The sequence below is a fragment of the Ctenopharyngodon idella genome, chromosome 10 (assembly GCF_019924925.1).
Source record: "Ctenopharyngodon idella isolate HZGC_01 chromosome 10, HZGC01, whole genome shotgun sequence".
In the NCBI taxonomy this organism is placed as follows: Eukaryota; Metazoa; Chordata; class Actinopteri; order Cypriniformes; family Xenocyprididae; genus Ctenopharyngodon; species Ctenopharyngodon idella.
In genome coordinates, this window is record NC_067229.1 from 36,433,770 (window position 1) to 36,451,607 (window position 17,838).

The following is a 17,838-nucleotide window of genomic DNA, read 5'->3' on the forward strand; positions in this document are numbered from 1 at the left end:
CATGCGATTCAGCCCAGACTCACTCTTGTCTAGTCTCCCTCCATTCATTATTTTCATTTACTGGTGCAGCACGGAGCACAATTTCCTGAGTGCTGCTCTCGGAATCAGATTTTAAAGCGGCAGATCAGCACTGAGCTGTCCATCATAACTTTACTCCTCCATCTCATTTCCTTTCTTTAGTATCTACACATCTATCCATCCCACATCACTCTTCCATATCAGTCAGCTTGTGCTTCTCGTTCAAGGCACCATCTGGCTACCAATCAGGTGATGTCACATCCTCTTCACCACATGCAATGCTATTTTAATTATAAGAATGTTAATGAATGCAAAGTCTTTAGCGCCTTTCCCAGGGGCAAATAATCCGTCTCACGGGGTTTATTGGGAATGAAAGCCCAGTTCATTCAAAATTCATTTCAGGTTATGAAATATTAACATAGGACTTGATGGCCTTAGCCTGGGCACTGATGATGTAACCATCCCAGATTCACCCATGGAGCTTATTGAGGCACATTATGTATTCTTGAAGTGACCATCCTGTGTTCTTGAATGAGTGTATGAGTTTTCCTGTAGTTTTGGAGTCAATTCTTTGGTATATGATAGCCAAAAACAATTAAAGTTGAAGCTATGTTCTGTAATTTCATTTTCTTCTGCTGCTTTACACTATTGGTCTGTCTCAAATGCTTGATTGCGTTTTGAACATCTTGGAAAACATAATCAAGCAAGACCATCTTGCCTTCTTTATTTTCAGTGATTTTCCATTAGAATCTCCCTATATACCTTATTTAATGGTTTGATCGCATTTGAGTTAAATAGAGTTGAATTGGATGGCCTTTAAATGAGGCCTATATCATGTCCATTTACAGTACATTAAACAACAGTAGATGGTTTTCCAATGACCTCCCTATAGGTTATGCATTAGACATTATCAAGGTTTCATTACACCACTCCGCTGAAGCAAAGCACAACAAAATCAATTTCTTCATTCACGGTGTCTTCATCAATATGAATTCATGAATATAAAAGCAGGTAGAACTATCTACTTAAAAATCAAACCGTGCTTGCTGACCTGATGTTTATTCACGAGTTATGGTTTAAATTCAGATGAATTCACTACTGTTTATGCACTGCAGTGCCAAAATGAACATTGAGTATGTTCCTGAGGAGTTCTGAATGTCACAGAATCTGCATATTTAAAGGGTGTGAAGAGTTTCACTGACAAACTGGTACAGAACAACAAATTCATCATTTAGTCAAAGCCACTTTATATGTAAAGTTATTTGCTACTGTTGTCATTATATATTTCAGTTACTAATAACTTTAGCCCAGTATGTCAAACTACTAATTAAGTGATGTTATGTAACAAAAATATAGTCAGCCAGTCTTTATGATGGGCAGTGATTGGCCAATCAGAATTAAGTATTTCAGGGAGGCGTCTAATAATTGCATTTATCTGTAACATGTTTAAAACTAAGGTCAGCTTTGATCGTTTTAATGTTATTCAAGTCTGCAATGGGATATATTGGTCACATTTGGTGTATAAGCAAAATATTGACGGATAAAATCTTATTTTACAGATTTTTATTTTATATAAGAGCTTTGGGGTTATTATCTGCCATAAATACATTCATAAACACAAATATCCTGTTTATGCCCCTAACTAATACACTGTATATGTATGTATGTATTTATTTTATACTTAAAACTTTTTACTTACTTTTTGTTTGTATTATTTTATTTTATATTACATATTTAATGCATATTTTTATATTTATTTCATTTCAGAATGAAAATTTTTGAGGATTTATATATGTAAAATGTTTGTTTTTTAATGTAGGGTTGTAACATACAACATACAGTTACTCTTGTATTCGTTAGTATTGTTTTGAAAAAGAGTCACTTAACACATAATCAAACGTCATGAGTGCTCTGAACATACAAAACATTTTATTCAGTGCAGCTTCTTAAATGTACAACAAATAATAAACGGGCGGGTAGCAAGATAAAATGCATTTATATACATTTGTATTTTACTCCAGTATCCATTAGAGCACATGGTTCCATATTGTAGTTAATATACATAGCCACACAACATGCAGCGTCCACTGTCCCCCATGCATTAAATATGCTTCATACATACATACATACATACAACAGAAGAGGATTTTGATCAAAATTATAACATGGGGCTGCTGCCTGACCACTGAAGACGAGAAAGAATAACTAGAAGAATGAAGTTTCATACACGAGTTATTTACTTATGCTGATTTAGCCCTGTTAAAGCAATGGAAGCTTTCTCTTGCTTGGCTTTCATTACATGTTTTACCAAAAAGAGTGGTGTAAAAAAAAAGCCTGACCTGTTTTTATGTAATGGAAATCTTACCGGGTTGATGTTAATCAATAATTTAACATTTTCTGATTTGACACTTCTCCAAGATGCTGGGTTCCCAAATTAGAAGGGAAGTAAAGGAAGACATAAACAGACAAAAAAAAGCAGGGACGCACAGCGAGTAGCCTTTATCTATCCTGAATACATTTCCTCTGACTAAATGACATTCACTCTTGCGGTTTTCTCAGCCATCTGTCTGAGGGAGCTGAAATTACACAAATTGACTTACCTCCATACAAAGAGACTAATGACATCTTTGGTGTGCAGACAGACCGAACCCTAAATCTGTTTAATTTGCAGAATAACAATGGGGGGTGGGGGGTGAGGGGGGCGCTGAAAAGACAGAAAAAGAGAAGCATGGAGCAAAACGCCTCATCTAAAAAGCACACAACAATGAACCGCTGCCTCAAAAAAGCTGAGCTGAAAGACTTTTATCATATGTCCAACACCTTTGGGATTTCTGCCTCTATATACCGATAAATGGGTCGCACAAGCTGCTATTGTCAAGTTGTAGTTGACTCAGCACTATGGAGTTGGCATTCCTAAGAAGAAATGGAGCAAAACACAAAAGTTCTAGAAGATTCTGTGAAAACGCCACGGGGTAGAACCACAGCTCTGTATGCTACACATGGAAACGGGGATCACCCGCAAACGGAGGCAGACCCCTACATCAATAAGATGGCTTGGTTAGTTTGTCTCAGGAGGCTGACCTGCAGAAGATTGTACAATGTAGGTTTGCACTTGTGTTCTCATCACAGTGATTTCAGGAAACACTAGCTAGTGACCAGCTAAGGGTTTCACCGCACTCTTGTAAACGCGTTTGTGCTGTTTAGTTGATGGTCGAGTCCAGCAGCTGTACAGCAGCAGACCGCAGGTGTGCCCTGCGGTTATGTTGACTCATTGTGGCTTAGAGTCTTGCCACCGTTGAGCATGGCCGAGGCGCTGCGGCTCTTGGTTGGAGTACCACTTCCGGAACGGGAGAACTCAGTCAGATCATGGAGCGACGGCTCTCTGTACATAGCAACTATAATGGGGAGACACAAGTAACAGGCCTCATGAGTCTCATGTTTAGATTCTAGCAAGCTTGTCTCTTTATTAGTAAATCAATAACTTCTATTAGTGTCTACACAGCACTAGGGATGGGAATCACAAGAAATGTAATGATTCTGAATCTTTAAGGGTTCTTTTACTAATTCCTTTGAATTTAAGGAAGAAAAATTTGAAAGAACATAAAATGTGGGAACATACTTCATATATATACCTTTTTATAAGATAAAGTATATAAAAAAACTGTGATTAACTAAAAATACATTTTCATACCAGTCTTTTGCTCAGGAATGAGATTTTAGTAGTCAAGCTTTATGTTTTTGATTCACTAAAAAGGAACCGCCTCATAAGAGTCGTTAGTCCGGAACTGGACGTAGTCGCGCTTAATGTTTTTGATTCACTAAAAAGAACCAAGCGGCTCGGTTTCGCACTGAACAGCAATGCAACATTGAACACTTTCAGAGTATTTTAGGTGTTCCTACTCCATCTCCAATATTCGCATAAGTTTATCACATTTTTGGCGGTAAAATGATTGAATAATGAATATATGAATATATCCACACAAAACAAGTGACCATCAATATGTTTGAAAGAAAAACATAGTAGGTTTTCTAAGTATAATCAACGTAAATAATTATATAATGATTTTAAAATAACTATTTCTGACATAATTATCTGACATAATTAAAAAGAAATAGTGTTTTAAGGAAATACGTTTTAGTGGAAAAATATTAGTAATTTTCATTTGCGCTCATAGTTTTCATTAGAATACATCACATCCGGTCAGGCGGTCGCATACTATCTAGCTGCAAAAGTTCAAATATTTTTCAACGCAACCAAAGATTAAAAAGGAACCAAAAATTCCACATACGCATATATGATCGGAAATCCACTCAGCTCCCTTATTATACTCTCAATTGGAAATGAATAACTTCTGGTCTGTTGTTTGTCGAAACGGAACATCATCATTTGAGAAGTTCCAGGTAAGCACAATATACAGCACAAAAACACCTGATTGCAGTAAAAAATAAAAAAAAATTGTTCTGCACATTGTTCTAATATAATATAACTTTGTTTTAAATCTAATTGCATGGAGCTCCCATGCTCATTTCAAGCAGACTAATGTCTAGTCATCTTAGCTTCACTTATGACTGCACACAAGCAGCTGCAGTTTTTGATTTCCCTTCGGATCTAGCCAGTTCTGAGAAAGAAAGGCACCACTTTAATTTAAGTAGGAAAGAGGAAAAACTATTTCTTAGGGCAAAAAAAATGCGCCTATACTTAACTATGTCTTCTTTTATGGGGTTTTTTTGGTCAATGGGAGAGCGATATTTGAGAATTAGGGATTGATATCAAGATTCTAGTTAACGCAGTAATTATTTTAATATTATGGCCAATAACCAATAAATAGTTAACATTAACATTTTATTGTATTTTTTCTAAAATAATTAAATATAAAACTAAAACCTACCTAGAATTTAGGCATCACAACATTATAATGTTCAGATAAGATTACATAATATTATGTAAGATTAAGATTATATATTGTTTTTAAATTACTAATGTTTTTAAAGATTAACTTTAAGTCAGTGTCCAATAAATGTCTGATAAAACTTAAACTGACATCTCTACTTTAATAGCACAGTCACGGTTATGCAATTTAACTTTCTACAATACAAACATGCACTTCCAACACATCTGCATTTTCATCTTTTTATAAAGCAATAAGACCAAACAACTGCAGATACGTGCTGAAAGCCAACAAGCTACTTAAATGCTTGTGCTACAATCAGCCAATATATCCTCAATCTAAAATAGATATTTTTAGAAAGCCATCAGCCCAGCGGTCGGTGCAGGAGACACTTGAACGAACCTTTGAGAGGTTTAGGGATGAAGTGTGCAGCCGGCTTGGTCTTCTTTACATGGTTGCCCTTCATGATTTGACCTTCTTTGTTGAGACCCAGGTACCAGCCTCGGCCCGACTGCTGCTGCCGATAGATCATTGATGAGTAGGTCACGTAATAGTTCTCAAACACTGACTCTTTGAATTTGCACTCTGGCGTGAAGTGCTCCTGTGAGAGTGAAATGGGCAGAGAGGACAACAGAGACATAAGAGACAAGAGAGAATTATTCTTACATGTTTGTGGAGGAGTATTTGCATAAGGGAGAGAGAAAAAAAAATGTGTGTGCGCGGGAGAGATGAAGAAAGCGAGAGCAGACAAATTTGAGCTGAAGATGGTCCAGGACCAGCCTCCATCAATATCCACACAACACCTCATCATGATTTGTCTTTAAACCTGAAGGTAAATTCCACTGATTGGAACCGTAATAAGTGGTCTAAACGTGGTAGCACGCCGCCCCGTCCAGTTTGTGGTGCGGATTGATTACCATTAAACTCCTGAGTCCCGAACCACTTTGACTCATTCCTGCAGATCAATACATTCATTCTGGGGAAAACAACCTCTCAAACTCAACAAGGAGATACGTGTATACCGGCACGACCATGGGTGCGAGTTTTGAGTATTCCTGTGGGCAGTCAGACGTGAACCCACACAGTTGAAATGGAAAAGTACAGTTTAAACTGTTCCTGCATAATGAAAGCACAGACCTGGCCAAGAGTTTCAAGCGCCACTGCAATCTTTAGCGTTCTAATGCCAGCAATGTTGCTCAAAATGTCCATTTTGAATTGACAGAAGCACTTATTGGCACAGCACTAAATAATTCATGTCGCCAAAGCACATTTAATCAAAGGAAAGAGGCGAGGGAGGCACTCACAAAGCAGAATATCCATTAGAGCATTATTGTGATTTCTCCATATTTAAAAACTGCAGAGTAGATATCAGGCAGAAAACCTTGGGTATGATGATGCATCATCTCCCAAGAGCGTTCTATAGATAGTCCAAATACAAAGCAATTATATGAAGTGTGAATTATCTTTGTGTGAATGCGAGGTGCTGACAAGAACATCTAAATATGCCATTATCTCTTCTTTGAATATGATCACGATACAATGCAGCGATAAATAAGAGAGGCAGATGGTGTTTGGGCAGGAGTTGGATCTCATTAACTCTTCAGTCTATCGATCGCACGCTGTCTGGAATCCAACCTGCAACCTTTAAGTTAACAGCTTGGATCCTCAGGCATCCATGATGCTGTCTAAGACATAGATTTAACTACAATGAGAGCGGCAGAGACGAAATGTGGGATGTTTACTACTGCCCTGATCTCAGAAGAGCCCACAATGTGTAGGAGGGACTCACAAAGATGCAGTATGAAGAGATCAGCATACTTACAGAGGTGTACAGGTAGCCTTCGTTGTTCATGGCCAGGTAGAGCTTGGTCTGAACGCCCTGTATAGCCACCACCCGCAGTCCAACAGGGATGAGGTTGAAAATAGCTGTGAAGTTACAGTACAACAAAAGAGAATTGAACCCATGGGAAAGAAGCGTGTAGGATCGGTCGGTCATGTTTAAACATGTTACATGTAGTGAACGGACCATAGCTATTATCTTCCTCTTTTGTACCATCGATGGTCCCATCAGCTTGGAGTTGTAGATGAAAGCCTTGTCGACTGTAGAGCTTGGTGACTATCCCCTTGAGCTGAGGCTCTGTGGAATTGAGACAACACAATTTAGGAAGAGGGGGGAAAGGGAGGGCATGAAACAACACATTATATGAGGTGAAGAAGAAAAGAACATCCAGAACAAAGGCACAGCCGCTTGTGAAAGCCAAGAAATGACTGTTGGAAAACCATAAAATGTGAATTGTGAAAACATAGTGAGTGCTGGTGCCAACAGGACCCAGGCATTTGGCAAGCATTCCTCGGTGTTTAGGTGATAGATAACTATGGCTTATATAACATGCATTTCTGTAATATTCTGATTCCAGCTAAACAGCTCTGAATTTATGAGTTAAAAAACTTTATTACCTCACTGTATACAAGAGAAAATGCAAAAACAAAAGGAGCAACAAGAGCACAAATCACGTTAATGTTTATCAATCCTGTGCTATTGATATTTGATGATGCTGTAAAATAATAGTTTCAGTAACAAACAATTTTCCAGACAATTAATTATAGTAATTCCCGTTTCCCCACTTATGCAGATGTTTCCTTTAAGAGGTATTTCTACTTGACCTGACCTATTTTCATTGACCAAAGTAGTCAAGTTCAGTCATATTAAATAATATTTTTGAATATTATTTACTATTTATTTGCTTCTGTTATTTATGTTACTATTATTAATAATATTTTACATTTCTAATTGTGACCTTGGACCACAAAACCAGTCATAAGTCACAAGGGTATATTTGTAGCAATAGCCAACAATACATTGTATGGGTCAAAATTACCGATTTTTCTTTTATGCCAAAAATCATTAGGATATTAAGTAAAGATCATGTACCATGAAGATATTTTGTAAATTTCCTACCGTAAATATATAAAAAAAATATTTTTGTAAGTAATATGCATTGCTAAGGACTTCATTTGGACAACTTTAAAGGCGATTTTCTCAATATTTTCTTTTTTTTTTTTTGCACCCTCAGATTCCAGATTTTCACATATTTCACATATTGCCCTATCCTAACAAACCATACATCAATGGAAAGCTTATTTATTCAGCTTTCAGATGATGTATAAACAATGGTTAACCCTTATGACTGTTTTTTTTTTTTGGTCCAGGGTCACATTTAGTTTTGTACTGCTTTCACTTGTAAGTGGTTGTATTTTCAAAGCTTCAAGCATGACTATCTCAACAGAATATATAATTTTAAGTATATTTTAAAGTTTTTTTGTTGTTATTTTGCATGTTACTAAGCACATTTTCTGTGACCCAACAAAACCGCCAACCTACCAACCAGAAACCAACTATATTAATTCATAAACAAATTCAACATTTATTATTTATTGCTGAATAAAAAGTGAAAAACACTGAAGACCAACCAGTGATCATATCAACAACATATTATCAATAAATGTTCAATATTAGCAATAGAAATCCATCAAATGAAAGTCAGCATAACCAAAAGAGTGCCACAGATCTCTGTTTAGCCCAACCTCTGATTCAGACTGCATGATATGTAGCGTAGAACAAGTGAGGAGCTCTGTGCCCTGGTGATATTGCAACATCAGCTCTAGCTCAGAGAGAAGCCAGTGCTCAAAAGCAGTGAAGTGTGAAATCCTTGTCTTGTTACTCTGCGCAGCGGATCTTAGTACAGTTCAGACTCGTACATAAGGAGTTAAAGATAGAGCAAAGTGTAGTCATGTTTTCTTAAGACAGTCAATGAGGATGAGGATGATGACGATGATTGATGGACATGGCTATCTGGGTAAAGTCTGATAAAAAGAACACACATAACATCAGACCTGGCCGTCTTCTCTTGCGTTTCTTTGAGCCGAAGAGTTTGACGCGTGAGAACAAGTTGAGCTTGCTGGGCTTCTCGCAGTTCCCAATGCTCTTATTGGGGCTGCTGGCGCAGCGGTTGGCATTGGCTTTCTCCCGCTCCCTCGCCTGCCTCTTCTGCCGAATGAGGGAGCTGGCGATCGCTGCGGCTGTAGCCAGTTTGGCGTTTTGTTGTGGCGACGCGTCCCAGATTAAAAATGACCATATGTTGTGTATATTAAAGTCCTGTGTGCTCAGAACATTGTCAGTGAGGAAGAAAAATCAGTACTCCATGACGGACTGCGTAATGGTCATTTCAGAAGTCCACCGTTGTCCCCACAAGAATGGGCATATTTTCTATTGACAAATCACTTGGTTTGAATCCTTCACAGCCGCTTCATTCAGCGTCGGCTGTTGTGCCCTGACATGGTGCAGCAGATCCCGGACAGCAGCTCCTCTTCTTCTCTCCGGGGAAAAAAAGCTGTCTTCTAGAAAATGTTGCCTTTTTGTTGCGCGTTTGTATGAGAGAGAAACGCGTGCCATTGTGCCATGATCCAAAGCTTTACTAAGCCATGCGCTGATTCAGAAAAATGGGCACCTGTTAACACAATGCCTCTGAGGAAATAATTAAATATTGTCTTCATGTGAGAAAGAGAGAGGGGAGGAATTGTGCAGGAAAATTGTGAGCAAGAGGTCCCCGCCTTTCAATAACGCAGCCTTTAATTGAAGTTGAGCAGATTAATCGGCTTCCCCTGCAGATGCGCTCATGTTTTCAGCAGTGGAGATCTGCATAGGTACTCAACAGATTCCCCGTCCTCGTTCCCCAAGACCGCCCAAAATATGGTAATTCAGAGGCGTATGAAACGGAATTTAAACTCAGGTGTCAGCAATATGATCCATGAAAGAAAAATATCCACATCCACCAGTGCGGAGATTCCAGACTGCTCTCTTTTCGAGACTAGGTTGGATTGCAGCAGCAGCAGCAGCTCGTTCTCCTCGCAGTGGCTCCTGCAGCAGCACGGCTTCAGCGGCTGCATGGTGACAGACAGCCCCAGAGACGTGACTGTGGTCTTCAACAAGCCGCCGTGTATAAACAGGCAACATTAGAGCGTCCTGTAATGAGGAGTGGCCTTTTTGGCACATATAATCCAACTCATTATAGTTTTTTATTTATAACATATTTTGTTTTGTTTTGTAGAATTACACACTCTTGAAAATAAAGGTTCTTATTGGCACCTATGGTTTCATGAAGAACCTTAAACATCCATGGAACCTTTCAGTTGCAAAAAAAAGGGTTCTTTATAGGGGAAAATAAATTCTTTAGATTATTAAAATGTTCTTTACAGTCTTTTAAGAACTGCTCACTGAAAGGTTCATTTGGGGAACCAAAAATGGTTCTTCTATGGCACTGCTGAGAAAACCTGCTTTTGGAACCTTAATTTTTAAGAGTGTACTGTAAAATTGCTTCGTTAAATTTATAAAAAACAAACAAAAAAAAACCTGTGGTTGCTAGAACTTTACCGTAAAATATGATTATTACAATGAAGCATTTTGGTGACATTACATTTTACAGTTTGTAACGCATATCTTATTTATAACATTAATTTACCAACTAATTTGTGGTATTCATATATGTTTGTTACTGCAAAATATGTGGATAAGGCCACATAACGACTTAAAATTCATAAAAATTGGCCTTTCCGGCAACTAATAATAACATAGACCAAGCACAAAGAGAAAACAACATCAATGCGACATACATATCACTAAAATTTCAAATTTTTTGAAATAATATCTAAACAAAAGATGGTTCGCACAGGGAATTCTGGGAACACCTCATTTATCATCAATTAAAAGTGATTTTTTTTCACTAATATGTTACTATAAATGTATGTAGCATTGTCTTTTTCAATATATAAGTAACTAAAGGTAATTCATAGTTTATATTTATAAAATATCTAAAAATCTGCAGCAATTTTACATTAATTATCTTACATATAAATATAATAATATTACATAAAATACTCTTACTGTATAATGTAAAGTTAAATAAGATTAAATAATGTTATATAATATTTTTCACTGAATGGTCCATCCAAAACCAGTTCATTTAGATGTTACCACATTAAACACATTTCTAAATTGCCTAAAAAAAACATTTTTACAGTGTATAAGGATGGATAGTGCCAACAACTACATTGAAGAACAGCAGAAAAATATATTCTTTTGAAAATGGTTTGTTTTTTAAAGCTGCAATCCTCCTTTGCTGAAACAACTAGAAAACTCTTCCGACCCACTTAAGCTGACGTTTAGTTGAGCTGGTGAATTTCAGCACCACGGACAGCACTAATGACCCACACCTCTCTGTTAATTACAAACAACCCCATTCACCCACTCAAACATGCCATTATCAGCATATAGATGTATATCTCATTCATTTGTCTAACTCCTTTTAAAGAAACCCCCCTGACTGGATATCTTCAGATATCTAAAAGTGTACCTGATACAGATCTTCTCAAGGGAAACGCCATGCTACTCTCAGAGGCATCCAGAGATGGCATTTATTCTTTCGCACTTCTTCACAGTGTGCAAAGCAAGAAAAAGGGCGTTGCGAACTTTCAACTAATTCTCATGAGTATTCTGTCCATTAAAAGAGCACAGCCCGGCAATCATAGCAGATCATTATCGCCTGTTATTGACAGACCACTATGAGTTTAGGGCGCCTTATCAATGATTCATCAGATGCATCTGAGATAATGCCAACTCTAATATTCTCTTCAGGGTCATTCACAGCAAGAAGATGAGCAGAGAAGAGGGTAGAGCGAGCACTCTCAACACCTTTGTGAATGAATCCTAATCACAATCCTGAGGATGTATATGCTCAATATATTCATCTTATAGTCAATAACAAATTACAGTATTATTGATTCCAAGGCAGCGTCATGAAAAATAACAGGCCAATGAATAAACCCCATTTGGATACAAAGCCCTGCTTCTAAATATTATTCTTGTTAATAAAAGCGTCAGAAATCTGGCTGGTTTACAAGCTCCAAAAACCATGCATGGACAGTTTAGGAACAGTCCAGAACAGCAGAGCGAACCAGCTACATGTTCAGAAAGAGAGACTAATGAGATATCGGCGTAATGAGGAAACAGGATTTTTTCTCAAACAAGGGAAATCGAATTAGTCTGGCTTTCCTTCCTGTTGTGTGTTGAGCCAACATGCGACACAACCAAGCATATTTTCCTGTTCTTCTAATGCAACTAATCTAATGTAAGTTTAAGATTGTATCAAAGTCACTGTCATACACAAGTGTTTTATGTAATGCTATTTTCCTTTTGCAGTCTCTTTATTACTCATGCACATTAAATCTCTGGTGATAGTAACTTCTATCTATTCTTGATGTCTTTACAGATAAGGGACCCTGAAATGAAGCACTTTTTTCTACACTCTATATTTTCCGTGCTGCTATTAACAAATATGACGCCGTTGTTTCTGTATCTAGGAACTGAATTGAATTTGCCAGGCAATAATATAACCATAAAGTCTCTATCTAATTTATTATGGCTATTAGTAACCTCATAGTTTATCCCATTAGCATTCCTAAGGTCTGGTGTTTGTACCACGGGTGGTAGCCTACAGTGGAACGCTAACAGGTTATAGCACTTATGCAGATCTTGTAATGATGAGAAAACAAAGTTGTAGTCTTTGATTCTATGGTACAAAAGCATAAAAATATAAAAAGCTCTTTGGGTTATTTGTATGACTGAATGTGCTTATGTTCTCAGCCACATTTCAGTTGAGAAGGAGAAAACAACAACCCCACCCTGATGAAGCTGATCTTAAAGCGCACCACAAGATGGCGCTAAAAGATGTGAAATGGGCTGAGAGAGACCATAGGGCTCAACATCATCACATCCAAGCGTTCATGAAGTGCACAATAAAACAGACCTGGGTTTGAAATACGGTTAGTGTACACATGCAGGAGTAACAAGAACTTGTGCGGGCCTAGACGTGAAAACATTCCCTTACTATTCAGAGACAGAAAGTCCAACCGAAAGAACATAAAACAGTTCATTCAAATTCATAACAGCACTGGTACATTGTGCACTGAAACAATAGCATGCGTTGCAATATAAAACATTTACAACGTATGCTACTTCCGGTGGGTTAGAACGGTGTGTTTTTTATGTTTTTGATAATAAAAACAATGTTAATGCTAGTCTCTGGTTATCAAAGAACACTCTTTCGTGAAATTAACATTGAAGGTGCTAAGCAGGCAGAACCGATAAACCTCTCATCTCGACAAACCTTCAGGGTTTTCTTTTTTCTTTAGAACGAAGAGTTTCCAGAATGGACAGCAAAAGAGCTCCTGACATTTACTATGAAAGGGTGAGTTTTCTTTCTGATCTACTGCAAGAGACTGAGTTGACTCCGCCCGCAACAGAATGTACTCCTTGCCATCTTGAACTGTGTATACTTCAACATAGTGACAGAACAACAGTTTTAGGAAAAATTCTGGTATGACAAAAATACATAAATCGTATTTAAACTATACTGACGCATGCAACCGTGCACGTACACACACAGAGGGAGGCCGAAAGGCAAAAACACCAAATAAGTTTGGAAAGATGATACTGACATCTGGTGGTAAAGCCATGGATGTAGTGATAACTACACTGTCTCTTCTTCACTAAATCTACAACAGTATTAACTTGAACTGTCATGTTTTCAATAATGACAAATACATAATTAGTTACTAAGCTGAACACATCAAAGTATTAGGCTATCTAAGACTGAATAATTAGTCATGCAATTACACATACACATGTAAATTTCACATATAGCCTACAATAGTTTGCAATGATACAAAGTGCAAAAACAAAGGGAAAAAACATATTTTTCACACGGTCCAACATAATGTATTGCATGATTTTTTATATATATATATATATAGCCTACCTGTAATTACATTTGTAAAAAATATTTTATGTTTTGTATTATTTGTTTACACGTCTTGGGCGGAGCATTTATATAGTAGATCGCATATGATGAATTCATGTCACTGACACTTTTATGAGGATACAAAGTGTAAATCACTGAGGCTTCAACATGGAAAATCAATGTTATTAGTATCAATATCACAGCATATGATGTATCGGTAACACTTTACAATAGTTAACATTAGTTGACAAACATTAACTAAAAATGAGCAATACATTTGTTACAGTATTTATTAATCTTTGATAACATTAATTAATGACAATACAACTGTTCATTGTTTGTTCATGTAGGCTCAGGTCCCTTAAATAATATTGATGAATACAACTTTTGATTTTAGTAATATATTAGTAAATGATAAAATTAACATTAAGAAAGATTAATAAATAGGGCCTGGTTTCAGAGACAGAGTTTAGATTAAGCCAGGATTAGGCTTCAGTTCAATTAGTATATTTCAGTAGCTTTTATAAACATGCCTCAGAAAAGAAAAAAGAAAAACATTACTGGTATACATCTTGAGACACAACAATGTCAGTGCAAGTTTTTTTTAGTTAAAACAGCTCAAACATGCATTTTAGTCTGAGACTAGGCTTAAAGGGATAGTTCACCCAAAAATGAAAATTTTGTCATCATTTACTCACTCTCAAGTTGTTCCAAACCTATATGAATTTCTTTGTTCTGCTGTACACAAAGGAAGATATTTGGAAGAATTGTTACAACCAAGCAGATCTCGCCCCCCACTGAGTACCATATAGGGGGAAAAAATACTATGGTAGTCAATGGGGGGCGAGATCTGCTTGGTTACAAAAATTCTTCCAAATATCTTCCTCTGTGTTCAGCAGAACAACGAAATTTATACACGTTTGGAAGAACAATGTGAGGTTGAGAAAATGATGACAGAATTTTATTTTTTATTTTTGTGTGAACTTTTTTCTAACTCATGCTCATAAATGGAACGTTATTGTAAAGTGTTAACAATGTATCTTTGAAGTAAAACTAAAAAATTTGGACGCAAGTGGTGACATACAGAATTAACACGTAATGAAGGTGTTCTAAATGAACGGTGTGTTCAATTAAAACTCAGCAGAAGCTTAATCTTTCATTTAGGCTGAATCCCCAAAGGTCTATTAAATATAATTAAAAGCTGTGTCTTTTTAATGACCCCTCATTTAACATGGCCTCAGTGTAGATGTGTAGATCAATCCTCGCTTTTCCATGACGTAATAAACTTTAATGAGTTTTTCCTGTAACAACTTAATCAAACGTAATCCTCAGCACTGGCATTTACAGCTCCCTCTCAGGGGTTTGTGAAGCTATTATTACTTATGACCCAAGCACACAACACACATATTTAGGCTAAAAATCAGGCATGCACTTTAATGCTTGTTGACCTTATATAAAATGTTATGCAATTTATATCCAGTGAAAGAACCACTGTAGACACTAAAAACAGAATACATCTGCTCTATACAGCATGATATGTATTTTTAATAAGGCAGCCTCTCCGCCTCTTTGTCTCCATGGCAATAGGTACCCAGCCTACATCCGTGAACTGAAGCGCGGAGAGTGTCTATATTACGCTCAAAAAAAGAAGAAAGAAATACGTGTATAATAATTTTCTTGCTATCAACACGTTTTACCAAAAGAACGTTTGTTTAATTAAAGCGTTTGTTGTTTTGAGGTAAAACGTGAGAAGAGTGGAAAGCTATTTTTGCTTCTCGTGAAGCGCGCTCAGCTGTTAAAGTAGATTTAAAGTGACCGCACCGAAAATATGATCGTAAAATAAACATCACACTTGTTGGTTAGGTGTATCTTTAAGCTTAAACGCGAACATATTTTTTATAATTTAATGTTACTCTCTTTGTAGAGGCCTAATAGTTCGGCTACTAGCGACGAGGGAATCAATTTTTAATGATTTTCCGCGCAATGCTTGACATCGGCCCATTAATTGTAACCGCCTGCATAACCAGAACTATCAATGGCTTCCAACGTGCGCCTTTTGCGCGTAATTATAAACAACCAAATTTGTCAATACATGGAGGGGGAATAAAAGGTTTAAGGAAAATGATATATATGTGATGTCTTACCCTTGGTTGCATCCTTATCTTCTTTCGTCTTTAGTAATGCTTTCCCGCTCATAGATCCCAGTTTTAATGAAGAATTCCAGATGATAACTCGCACCAAATCGATCCGATCATTCAAAACTGGCTCTTCTATTAAACAGTGGCCAACTCCTCCTTAAAGGAACCAGAGCGCTGTTCATAACGATTTCCCATTGTGTGATGTCTTTTTAATTATGTTTTTCATATATTTTAAATCAAAGAATACATATGGTATCCAGAATAAATCAGGTCTGTATGTTTTTCATTTAATGTAGGCCTATTTAATGGATAATTAGTCAGTGCATTTTAATGTTGCTGAATCCTTACCGTTTGCTGGTCGTTATTATCTTCTCTGGCAGGTGTGCATAAGCGCTTTGTTCCATATGACAAAAGACAAGGCAGCAAAGCAAGGCGTGAAAAACTGTAACAACAGTCTTCGGATAAAATTAAAATGTGAAAGGCCACTTCCCAAGCTGTTTTAGTGTCGTTCAGTTTGCAGTGTACAAGATTGCAATTCGTGCGCTCATGATGTGCTTTGACACATCAATCAGACCACATGGCGGTGTATCACCCTCGCTACGCAACTATTGAGGTCGCGTTGTGAAGCCCAGTCCCAAACTTCACCACGTGATGCGTGACGTCGCCCTCCGCTGATGCTTCAGTCAGAAGAGTCAAAATGCGCCCGAGCTGACAAACATTACGTAGATTTACGCAAGACCATTCATTAACTGAACTCACCGCATTCTTTGATTAAAATGTTGGTTTCGTTCAGCTACAGGTCAGTAAATTAAAATATAACCAAGAAAATCTGTTATACAATGTTTCAAACAACACTGAACGAAAAAAACCTATATTATTTCAACAAGTAAGTTAGCCTATAGTCGTTAGCTAGCTACTATCAAATAACTGTTGAAAAGTAACTGTCGAAAAGGTAACTATAGCAACAATACGTCGTTTTTATGTGATAAAACTGTTAAGAGCCTTGGACCCTTGACAATGTATACATATTGTTTGAGTGAGATAAATCTTTACATATCGAGTCCCTAGAATTACCTATAAAAATGCCAAAGATAAAGTTGACTAGTTGACCCCAGAAAGCCATTCTGCCATTGTTATTTCATTCACCCATCCAAAAGCAGCATTAATTATGTAGTTTGAACTTCCTGTTTGACAGCCACAGAGAAGTCACAAATCCTGTTACATAAAAAAGATGAAGCAAGTCATTGTTTTTTAAATTGGACTGTCGGATATGAGCACTATAAATATTTAAAACTTTTAAACTAGATCTGTCCAGTTTTATATGTTCAGCACAAGATACTGACATAGCCTACAAAAATTCACGTAGTTTCTGTTGGGAAACTTATGTTGGCTTATTCACCATGAATCACTAAAGAAGAACAAGTTTCAAGGAAAACAAACTATAAAAGTTATACAGACTATGTTTTTTCACTTAAGAGTTTATGTCATAAAAGGTGTAGTTTTTTCCCAAATAGCACATCTCAACACTTAGCACATAATGTCTGTGTTTGTTGTTTCTTAACTGTTATTTCAATAGCATTAGCTAGTAGTTTAACAGCCATGGACGTCAATTATGAGGGCAGTATTAGTCAGCCAAGTCTTGTCAATATTTGCTGGGTCCCAAGTCTGAACCGAGTTCTCTGACTCAGCAGAAAAGTATAAAAGACAGAAATGACTCAGGCATGTGAATGGGTATCCATACAAATATAATCATCTAAAGGGATTATATAATCCACATATTATATATTCATACTTTTATGTTAGGAAGTCTGAAGTGTGACAAAATGCATTATTCAAACATTGGGACGTTTTCTCATGACACTACAAACTGCTTTACAGGTATAAATGGTAAAATGCAGGGAAAATGACCCACAAACACTGCAGGTGCAGGCTGAAAAA

At 36.9% G+C, this 17,838-nt stretch overlaps 1 protein-coding gene across 1 annotated transcript; it reads right to left on the reverse strand.

Moving 5' to 3' along the window:
• Nucleotides 1–1,925: 1,925 nt before the first annotated feature.
• Nucleotides 1,926–17,659, reverse strand: fgf13b (fibroblast growth factor 13b). The gene is made up of 6 exons (XM_051908068.1): nucleotides 16,249–17,659; nucleotides 15,907–16,056; nucleotides 6,934–7,044; nucleotides 6,730–6,833; nucleotides 5,310–5,508; nucleotides 1,926–3,413 (listed from the first exon to the last, which is right to left on the reverse strand). Exons 2-6 carry the CDS (start codon nucleotides 15,956–15,958, stop codon nucleotides 3,277–3,279), a joined length of 603 nt encoding a protein of 200 aa, XP_051764028.1. The 5' UTR covers nucleotides 15,959–16,056; nucleotides 16,249–17,659; the 3' UTR covers nucleotides 1,926–3,276.
• Between the last annotated feature and the right edge of the window lie 179 nt (nucleotides 17,660–17,838).